Source organism: Lolium rigidum, chromosome 1 (genome assembly GCF_022539505.1).
Source record: "Lolium rigidum isolate FL_2022 chromosome 1, APGP_CSIRO_Lrig_0.1, whole genome shotgun sequence".
In the NCBI taxonomy this organism is placed as follows: Eukaryota; Viridiplantae; Streptophyta; class Magnoliopsida; order Poales; family Poaceae; genus Lolium; species Lolium rigidum.
The window spans coordinates 347,541,601-347,553,066 of NC_061508.1; the positions used below are offsets into that span (position 1 = coordinate 347,541,601).

At 44.5% G+C, this 11,466-nt stretch overlaps 1 protein-coding gene across 1 annotated transcript; it reads left to right on the forward strand.

Annotated features, from left to right (window-relative positions):
• The first annotated feature begins 4,799 nt into the window (after positions 1–4,799).
• On the forward strand, positions 4,800–10,659 carry LOC124701330 (probable protein phosphatase 2C 58). The gene is made up of 14 exons (XM_047233384.1): positions 4,800–4,849; positions 6,652–6,782; positions 7,043–7,097; positions 7,187–7,321; positions 7,996–8,059; positions 8,168–8,276; positions 8,385–8,538; positions 8,989–9,114; positions 9,195–9,318; positions 9,394–9,470; positions 9,573–9,625; positions 9,815–9,869; positions 9,947–10,218; positions 10,318–10,659. Exons 4-13 carry the CDS (start codon positions 7,205–7,207, stop codon positions 10,196–10,198), a joined length of 1,131 nt encoding a protein of 376 aa, XP_047089340.1. The 5' UTR covers positions 4,800–4,849; positions 6,652–6,782; positions 7,043–7,097; positions 7,187–7,204; the 3' UTR covers positions 10,199–10,218; positions 10,318–10,659.
• The last annotated feature ends 807 nt before the right edge of the window (positions 10,660–11,466 follow it).

Sequence of the window (11,466 nt, forward strand, 5' to 3'; positions counted from 1 at the left end):
GTCTGCGTGCAATTGATGTTTCCCACGAACAAGCCATCTTGGCTGCACGGGTGGCCATCGACAGGGACAGCCTCGACGGTGAGGAGGAGTAGACATGTAGGGGCCAGTGTACTGGTAGTCGTCTTCATTTATTTTTGGTTAAATTAGATGCGAGCCTTTTTGTAATTGACTGTCGGATCCTAATGAATCATTAACTAGTATAATGTGACACTTACGAGGTGGGCCCATCAGCCGATGAGCAGACACTCGCGATGTTCACGTGTTGTTCGATCCGTTCCCCAATTTTGGTAGACGAATGGGTCATGTCGGATGGGTCGATATGTTTGAGTCGCGCCGCTGGAGCGTGCGTTAGCTTTTAGCCCGTCCACACGGTCCGATTCGGACATGCCATGACATGTGTCGACCCCGCTGAAGATGTCCTGAGCCACTCCAAGAAATTGTTATGATCCTTGATAATGGACAATGTCTTCACTTTTCTTACAACCATCATTGCAACTATATGAGCATCATTCTTAATTAGACATAGGCCATGTCATGTCATTCCATAAACACACCAAAATAATTTTGTTTTATCTTCCATCTCATTTCCTCCTCGCGTAACAAAATCCTCAAGCCATTGAGAATGTATTAGTGCTGCAATAGTCAAAAAGATCTAGAGACCCACTAACATATTCCAGATGCTCCTTCGGACCACAAGAAAACCATTGTGATCCAACTCCACTGTGAACCCGTCAGGATCATTTGAAAATATGCAAAATCATGCCATAAAATGTCTTGTGTAGGAAACCTTGAAAGTTTATTATATACATTTCACTACCATGTACTATACATGCTAATTTATCCTATAAATGTACATCAGGTCATTCAAACACCAACGGTCAACTTCAGTTCACACTGCAACCTTCAACATTCAGTGAACACTTGAAACTTGATATTTAGTTAACTTGTGCATCTTCAATTTCGACCTATTAATCCTCAAACTACATTAGTTACAAACACAATACCAACAATGAAATAGAAGCATTGCAAGATCAGACTCCGATCTAAGGGCGGACTGAATCTTAACTGAGATAGGGGGATAGGCTCTTGGGCGTCCTACCTTAAGGAAATAAACCGAAAGGTTCCATCCAATAGTATACCAAGTTTGCGAAATGTACCGGTGGTTCGCAAAATATCTAGCTTACCGGTCATCTCCCACTCCTATCATCTAGAAATTGAAAGAACTATAGCATGCCAGAAACGGGGAGTTGAGGTGGTTAGACCTATACCCCGAAATGCTCCCAGCATAGGAGCCTATGGTTCCATTCTTGTTATTGCTGGAGGTACACATACCTCTTCTCGGTGTGGTGGAGCGATATACGAAAAATAGATGCTAAGCCTGCAATGTCCGATAACAATCAATGCTTCAAAGCTTTCCCGACCAACTTTAATTGTTGCCAAAATAGAGCACCAACCTAATCGATCTCAACCACAACAAGCAGAGAATAAGGGCGTACCATGGTGCGGACGTTCTTCGCGCCAGTGTAGCCAGCGAGGATCACCAGCCATCGACCAGAGCTCCCCCGCCGCCTACGAAATGAACGCCTTCCTTCCTCGCCAACGTCGTCGCCGAGCAAAAAGGAAGCCACGGTTATATAGAAAGAGAGAGAGAGATTAAGGACCGTTTTGCAAATTTGCAGTGGCTGCGCAATAGCAAGGACATGTTCACTATTACTTGTTTTGTCCGTGCTTCTGCAAAAACGAACGTTTCCCGCCAGGATAAGGACATGTGTTGCTTCCAAATTAAATTTGCATGAACAATGCACCCACGCGACAAAGTTTTGTACCAGCAGACGCATTTTGTAACAAGCTGGTATACTAATGTCTTTTTTTTTGAACAGGAAAGGTCCCGAAGGACCTAGGGCTTCATTTCTTCTGCGGTGGAGTACATTTTACAGATAAGGTCTAAAGGAAACAAGCAAATTACAAGCTGGCCCTGACAAATTGCACTGAGGACCCTGAAATAAAACCAGAAAAAGCGATCAGGCCCAGCTCCTTCTTCACCGCGACGAAGCTCGCCGGAGTCAACCTCTACGCCGTCGGGGACGGGACCACTTGGGGCGCAGAGGTGGGAGCCAACTCCGACGAAACTGGAGAGCCTCCGAGTCGGAATGAACGCTTGAAGGAGGTTGCTGCTGCCTTGAGGATGGCCTGTCGCCGTCACACGAGGGTGGAGGGGCCTCCCTTCAGCCGTGAAATACGGCGATAGTGGCGCCCTGGTAATCCTCCGATGTAGGGGCTGCCTTTCAGCCATGGGATATAGCGACAACGGCGCCGTGAAGAACCTCCGAGTAGAAGCCGACGAGCTTCCCTGTTGCAGATGCGGGAACCAGCCACGAGCAGCAAGTATCTGATACGTCTCCGACGTATCGATAATTTCTTATGTTCTATGCCATATTATTGATGATACCTACATGTTTTATGCACACTTTATGTCATATTCGTGCATTTTCTGGAACTAACCTATTAACAAGATGCCGAAGTGCCAGTTCTCGTTTTCTCGCTGTTTTTGGTTTCGTAAATCCTAGTAACGAAATATTCTCGGAATTGGACGAAACGAAGACCCGAGAGCCTATTTTTCCACGGAGCTTCCGGAAGACCGAAGAGCATACGAAGTGGGGCCACGAGGTGGCGACACCACATGGCGGCGCGGCCAAGGGGGGCCCGCGCCGCCCTATGGTGTGGGCCCCTCGGGTCCGGCCCCGACTCGCCCCTTCCGCCTACTTAAAGCCTCCGTCGCGAAACCCCTGATGCGAAAAAACCACGATACGGAAAACCTTGCAGAGACGCCGCCGCCGCCGATCCCATCTCGGGGGATTCTGGAGATCTCCTCCGGCACCCTGCCGGAGAGGGGATTCATCTCCCGGAGGACTCTACACCGCCATGGTCGCCTCCGGAGTGATGAGTGAGTAGTTCACCCCTGGACTATGGGTCCATAGCAGTAGCTAGATGGTTGTCTTCTCCTCATTGTGCTTCATTGTTGGATCTTGTGAGCTGCCAAACATGATCAAGATCATCTATCTGTAATTCTATATGTTGTGTTTGTCGGGATCCGATGGATAGAGAATACCATGTCATGTTAATTATCAAGTTATTACATATGTGTTGTTTATGATCTTGCATGCTCTCCGTTACTAGTAGAGGCTCTGGCCAAGTTTTTGCTTTTAACTCCAAGAGGGAGTATTTATGCTCGATAGTGGGTTCATGCCCGCATTGACACCGGGACGAAGTGATGAAAAGTTCTAAGGTTGTGTTGTGTCTGTTGCCACTAGGGATAAAACAGTGGCGCTATGTCCGAGGATGTAGTTGTTGATTACATTACGCACCATACTTAATGCAATTGTCTCGTTGCTTTGCAACTTAATACTGGAGGGGGTTCGGATGATAACTCTGAAGGTGGACTTTTTAGGCATAGATGCAGCTTGGATGGCGGTCTATGTACTTTGTCGTAATGCCCAATTAAATCTCACTATACTTATCATGTCATGTATGTGCATTGTTATGCCCTCTCTATTTGTCAATTGCCCGACCGTAATTTGTTCACCCAACATGCTTTTATCTTATGGGAGAGACACCTCTAGTGAACTCGTGGACCCCGGTCCATTCTTTAATACTCGATATACAAATCTGTCGCAATACTTGTTTTACTCGTTTTCTCTGCAAACAATCATCTTCCACACAATACGGTTAATCTTTTGTTACAGACAAGCCGGTGAGATTGACAACCTCACCGTTTCGTTGGGGCAAAGTACTTTGGTTGTGTTGTGCGAGTTCCACGTTGGCGCCGGAATCCCCGGTGTTGCGCCACACTACATCCCGCCGCCATCAACCTTCAACGTTCTTCTTGGCTCCTCCTGGTTCGATAAACCTTGGTTTCTTTCTGAGGGAAAACTTGCTGCTGTGCGCATCATACCTTCCTCTTGGGGTTGCCCAACGAACGTGTGAAATACACGCCATCAGTATCCAACCCTCTTCTCTCTCACCACCATGATGAACAGAGAGGAGGAGGCCACCGTTGCATCGCCAGTTGCCAGATCCGCGAGAAACGACTTTATTTACGGAGATCTTCATCTCCCTCCGCTGCCACACTTTTGGCTCCGACCGCCTGAGCTCCATGAGGTCGAGGAAGAAGACGATGCAGTGCCGGATCCAGCCGATGGGATCCGCCACCTCTCTCCCGGCATGCGCGCCATACGCCACTAAGGACCATAACCTAATCCTAGTACTACTGCTATGTATTCCGGCGCCTTCTCCGGCCGGCTATTCCGGCGGAGAGGAGGAAGGAGCGGCCCGGTGAGGGGAAAAGAGGAGGTCAGATATTGTAGCAAGGTGAGAGCGAGTTGGGGAAGAAATGAGAGCGGGTGATGTACTAATGTGTAATGGTGCAATTACTAGTACCTCAAAAGAAATCGCATCGAAATCCAGCATCTATGTTGCGCAGTTGCGCGCACACAGACACTCCTAGACCGGGACGTGTCGTCTGGAACTACTCCTAGACTAGAAGAATAGTCACCGTGGGAAATAATTTCCGAGCCAGAAACCGCGGCGCGGTGACGTCACCCCCCGCAGCCCGCACAGCAGCGCGAGACCGCGGCAGGCAGCGCCGGCCGGTGACACACCACCCACCCGCAATCCCATTCCGCATTCGCACAGGGAGACCCAGCCCCAGTCAAGCCCACACTCCAAACCAATCCTTCCTTCCTTCCTCCGTCGCTCCTCCAGGCGCCGTCGCAACTCGCCGCGATCCCCACCTCCGTGCCCGCCCGCCCGTCCGCTCTCGGATCTCCCCGCCCGCAGCCGAAGCGCCAAGGTAACCGCCCGCCGACCCCGCCTCGCCGTGCCCCTTCCGAATTTCGTGCGGCGGGACGAGATCCACCCCCGCTGCGCACGAAGTCGCTAACCGTTCGGCCGACTACTTCCGCCTTCGGGGTGCGAAATTCTCCGCGCGGCCGTAGTCGTAGAGCTTAATTGGTGCCCGCGTATGTTTTCTGCCGCTGCTGCTGCTGCGTTTGACTAGTCTAGCTCTAGCCATGGGACAAATGGACCTTTCCCCACTTGCTATGCACTAATGGACTACTGTAGCTTGCCTTCAGGAATCTGCTGCTGCTGCTGCTAGGTGAAGCTCGAGCTGATAAAAGGAAAGGAGCGGATATTGTCTAGTTGTTTCAATTCCGGTGGCACACGCTATACGGAGACCTCTGGCTGGCCGCGGTAGGGCGGGCCTCTTCCTGTGCGTAGCTTACATTCAAGACATTATCGTCTCTGTTTTTTCCATACCCATCTCTATATGATGACTAGCTTTATCCACATGGCCGCCCTGTGCTTCCATCATTCTGTGCTTCCCTCTTGTGATCAGAAAAGCATCGTACGCTTATTCAGAGGCTGTATGCATCAATCCACGCAGAGGCCGTGGCGTGTTCCCCTTTCGAAAAAAATACGGATACTCGTATGGATCACTTGCACTTTCCATTAGCATCACATGGTTGTTTGTACAAGGTCGCTTACCACCGGGCCGAATATTCCAGGGTGGGAAGTTCTCCGCGTAACCTTAGTCGTAGAGCTTGATTTGGCGTTTGCAGAGGTTTTTGCTGCTGCTTCTGACTAGTCTAGTCGTGGAAGGAGCTTTCGGCGAAGCTCAAGCTGATAAAGGAAACATGCAGATGTTGTCTAGTAGTGGCGCACGCTTGAAGGAAACCTGTGGTTGGCTGCAGTGGGGTGCCTTTTTCTGTGAGTAGGTTACGTTCAAGATATTTTTGTCTGTGTTTTTCATACCCATCCATATATGTTGATCGTTAGCTTAATCCACGTGATCGTTATGTGTTTCCATGGGATTGGACTAGTTGTGTTTTTCTGTGAGTAGGAAAGGAGCGGATGTTGTGTAGCTGTTTCAGTTCCGGTGGCGCACGCTATGAGCCTATAAGGAGACCCGTGGCTGGCTGCAGTAGGGTGTGCCTCTTTCCGTGCTTAGGTTACATTCGAGACATTTTTTTCTCTGTTTTTCATACCCATCCATATATGATGATTGTTAGCTTAATCCACATGATCGTTATGTATTTCTATGGGATGGGACTAGTTTTGTTACATGTCCGTCGCTCTTTCCTTTTGTGATAAGAAAAGCATCATGCAGACTTGCACTTTCCTTATGGATAAGAAAAGCTCATCGAGCGAAATGCTTGATGAGCAACACAAACCAACAAACAATTATGGCTATTTGTGTGGAAGGTTTCTGCTACTCTAGTTATATTGGGAGATTGGCAAACTATATATGTACTGAATAGCAAGTGTAAGGAACATCACCTTCTCTACTGAATTTGCAAGCCTTGGGAGATTGGCAAACTATATATGTACTGATTTTGCGCTTTCCTTTTGTGATCAGAAAAGCATCATACGGTTATCGCGTTTTCCTTTTGCGATCAGAAAAACATCATACAGTTATTTCGTTACACTTTCCATTAGCATCAAATGTTTATTTGTATGGAAGGTTTCTGATGCTCTAGTTATATGCGGAGATTGAAAAACTATATATGTATACTGGAAGGGCAAGTTTTGGGAACATTGCCTTCTGTGCTGATATGTTCTCACTTTTTTTTCTTCCATTTTCATGTTGTGCAGGGACTTTGGAGCACAGAACATATTGGCCAAAGAACTTTGATCGATCCATTGGCATGTTAAGAAGAAACACTGAAGCTACTTGCTGTAGCTATTATCAGATGTGCACATTCCCAGTTTTATGAGCTTATGAGGTACTTCCTATCAATCATAGCGTATAGTAGTTCGCTATGAATTGTTACGTAATAGATCTTGCATGTCTGGCAGCTATTTGCTCCACTGGTGAATGCTATCTTGTCCACATTTACGTTAATTGCTGCCATACTTAATTTGACGAAACCAAACACTGAATTACATCACTGTATGTCTAAGGTCAAAGAACCTTACGGCGGTTACACGTGAATCACTATATATCCATAACCGTGCAAACAACCTGTTTCCCCATTTGATGCAGGAGTTACTGAAGTTACGCGCGTAATCTGCCTCCAACCTTACTGGTTTTGGGCCTGGTATGTTATCGATCTGTTAAAACTCTGGAAGGCTGTTACTCAGCTGAAAGCTGTGGATTTACTTTCCTATTGACATGTTCTTTTATCAGGTATATATATTTTCAAAAATGGGAGTTTACCTTAGTACCCCCAAAACTGAGAAACTATCTGAAGATGGTGAGAATGATCAACTTAAATTTGGACTTTCATCTATGCAAGGGTGGCGTGCAAGTATGGAAGATGCTGTAAGTTTCTGTTGATCACTGTTCGATGTAGTTTAATGAAAACTTGCAGAAAGTTTTGGAAACACAGAGATATAAAATGAGCAACATACACAAAGTAGGTGTATTATGCTTCATTCAGTAGTAAAAATGCCATTAAGGTACTTGGGGGACTGTGGACAGGAATACTAGGAATACATATCTGAATGTTTATTTGTGAGTTAACGGTATATTTGGCAAAGCTGTGCACATCAGAGCTTTTGGTGTCTTATGTCTTGCTAATTTCTGGACTTCCAAAACCATGAGTTGAATGGTGATGTTTGATTGTTTCTCTTCTTGCAAACTAGACCTGTTGTTAGAAGACTGCTAAAAAATGGTTAACTGTACTTGTGGCATTATACCGAAAGATCTTTTGAAGAATACGTTTGGTTTTGTTATTTCAGTAGAGCCTGCATTATGCCCCTATTTGTAAAAGAAAAGCTTTGAAGAATATTAAATGAAAAGCTAGCGTATGCTGGAACCAACTGATTGAACAGAATGGAAAATATCAACAACTTAGAAGCGATGATCCTCAGTGACTTGAAGCTTTAGCATAATACTAATAAAATCGAGGCGATTGAATTTCATCAAATATTATTTAGCTATAGTTGCAGTCTTTGTTCTTTGTGAAATCTCTAACCCATTCAGCAATCTTCCAGCATTCAGCTTTGCTAGATCTTGACAAGGACACATCATTCTTCGGTGTTTTCGATGGACATGGAGGTAAGGTTATTTGAGAAGACCAACACCTTTTCTTTGCCCACGATCTTCTCCACATGATACCAAAATGGTCATTTACATCATCATACCATTATCACCTTCTTGCCTCAGGAAAAGTGGTTGCCAAATTCTGCTCAAAATATCTACACAGAGAAGTTCTCAAAAGTGAAGGCTATGCAGCTGGTGACCTGGGCACTGCTGTCCATAGAGCTTTCTTCAGGTATTGCAAACCGCTAGGTAGCCAGCTTGGGGGTTTCTCCATCTATTGTTTATTGATAATTCTCTTTGCAAGATGATATTAGTAGCAATTATTATTTTGTTGATACAGAATGGATGAGATGATGCGGGGTCAAAGAGGCTGGCGGGAACTACAGGCACTTGGAGATAAGATGAACCAGTTTACTGGCATGATAGAAGGATTGATCTGGTCTCCAAGAGGCAGCGATTCAAATGTTCAACATGATGATTGGGCTTTTGAGGAGGTAATTATGCAACTGACATGAAATGCAGTACTGCACGATCGATCATTCATTATAGGATAAGTAATCTGCATTGCACAATTAATTTTTTCTTCTTTGGTCCTTTTGCCCAGCGTTTTCATTATTGACACGTTTTGCTATCCTGTTTTTGAGATCCTCAATGCCTATTGGTATAGCTCTTAAAATGTTTCATGAAGTCCAGGCCAGTGGGTTGGTTTTTAGTAATTTTTCAAGTTGCAAAAGAGGTGCATATGAAGAAAATTTAAACCATTAAAACTCAACTGAGAGGTTTTGTTGCCAACAATGAGAACTCTTGGAAAATTAATTCAATTTCAAAGAATACAATCTTACAGTTATATGGCCATTAAATTTTGTTATTTTGGCACTATTCTATAGTTTATTGCAGTTTAACATTGGTGCAACTCAGGGAGTCTTACAGGATAATCTTACCAGGGACCTCACTCGGATTTTAGCGGGCCAACCTGTGGGTGCACAGCCTGTGTTGCAATACTAAGAAATAGTAAACTTGTGGTGGCAAATGCCGGAGATTCCCGCTGTGTTATCTCAAGGAACGGCCAGGTCTGTTTTGCTTGTCCTTGTTTTTTGTTTGAGATGAGAAGATATATGCAGAGCATCTCATTCTGTAGTTGAATATATAGGCATACAATTTATCAAGAGACCACAAACCAGAGCTTGAAGCGGAGAGAGAACGAATAATAAAAGCAGGGGGTTACATCCAAATGGGACGAGTAAATGGAACAATAAACTTGTCAAGAGCAATTGGTATGCATTTTACCCTATCTTCGGTTCATATCATCCACCTTAGATGATTTCTCACGTATGTCAATTCGCTTGTAGGAGATATGGAATTCAAACAGAATAAATTCTTGTCTCCTGATAAGCAAATGTTGACAGCAAACCCAGACATCAACACTGTAAGCAGTTCGGCTTCGGCCATTGCTTTAACTCCTACAGCTAACCAATGGCTATCATTTTCCTTGCTCCTGGCAGTTCTTATGATTTAAATATTCTTGTAGGTGGAGCTTTGTGAGGATGACGACTTTCTTGTTTTAGCATGTGATGGCATTTGGTAAATTCCTCTCTTAACAGGGTTCCATAATTGTATGTGTTTTATTTGTTTGCTTCGTTCAAACATTCAATGGAAGCTACCTGTTCTGATAGCCTAATTTGCTACTTTCTTTAAGTTATTAGCCTCGAGCCTTCAACATGATAATTGCTTTCATAAGAAGTAATGACCATATGCTCTGATGATAAACAGGGACTGCATGTCTAGCCAACAGCTGGTCGATTTCATCCACGAGCACATAAACACAGTAAGTTACTTTTGCAATGCTATACTTGTATGGATTTCATGGTCTTCAGAAGCACTTAAGGGATGAAACAAATGCAGGAGAGCAGCCTTTCTGCAGTGTGTGAAAAGGTGCTCGATAGATGCCTGGCTCCATCAACATTAGGTGGAGAAGGATGCGACAACATGACAATGATCCTAGTGCAGTTCAAGAAGCCAATTTACCATGGCAATGATGGCAGTGCTGGTGAACAGTCAGCGGACAAGAATATCAATGCTGATGAACAATCAGCTACTGAGGATAGGAATGCCGGTGCTAGAGGGCAGTCACCTGGTGACATGGAAGGGTTGTGAGCCAACTGATCAACTCCATGGTTGTTGCCATTCTTTTTTATTTCCTTCGTCATCGATCTGCATATTCCACTCAACTCTGTCATTGTATTCAACACGCTAACATGTGCTTCTGTGATCAGCGCGAACGGGGAGAAGAACCTGTGCTGTCGTGGTCTGGTAAACATAAAGAACGATTTCTGAATCCCAGTGTGATACACTGATGCTGCAGTGGGTTAAACCATGCATGCATGGCGAAAAATTCCCATGTAAATATCGCCTGTGTGTTGAATTGTTGATACAGCCAGGGAATAACAGTACACATAAGCGGCTAGTCCATGCCGTTTTTCGTGTTTTTTTTCTCTCTCTGGCCAATCGATCTGCGCTTCCCTTTTCTTTTGGTTGTGATGATTTGGTGTTGTCGGACGTAACCTGACTGTACCTTTGAGTGGAGATGAATATATTTAGTTCCCTTGCCAAATTTATATTTGCTCTGCAAGAACAATAGCACTTTCAATTTTTTCTTTTAAATGGTATTATACTAATATTCTCAAGAAGGGTTTTTCTCTGTCATAGCCCCTGGACATGAGTTTTCTTTTGATATGGTCGCAAATCTTACTTTGGGGTTGATTGATACGGCCAGCTTCATGATGGTGTTTGTTGTTTCTGTGATAAATTGTTAGAAACGAATAAGCATTTAATTTTGGACTGCTGCATGCAAATAATGTTTCGCTTCTTTGTCAACCTTTATTATTCCTTATATCTCCGACAGCATAGCATAACTACAATAACTACGATCAAAGAATGGTGGGCTAGAAATCTAGACTGGAAAAGGGCTGATGAGCAAATCTGCAGAAAGAACTGAAGAAATTTTTGCCGCGTATGTGTCTGGTGTATATGGAACAAAGATGTCCAATTTCTGAAAACAATATGATATATAGTCCATTGGCTTTTTTTTTTTTTTGCAGCCGAGAGGCATGCCTAATCGGACTTTTCCTTTTTATGCATTGCAAAGGCAAAGCTCCTGCTCTTTACCTAAAAATCAATAAATCTGGACCGTGGAAAGAACGACAGAAAAGATCTCACATTTTCTATATTCCATTTAGAAACATGGAGTTTAAGAAGAAATAAGAAACATCAAATACGAAGTGTAAGCCTAGGCAATCATCCATGATGAACAAAAGACATGACTCATAGGGTAGAAATACTATATTACATTTCCCATGTACCTTCAAACATTCTCTTCTAGCCAACTGAGACTCCTCATTTTCCTTCTTGCGTGCGACTGGATG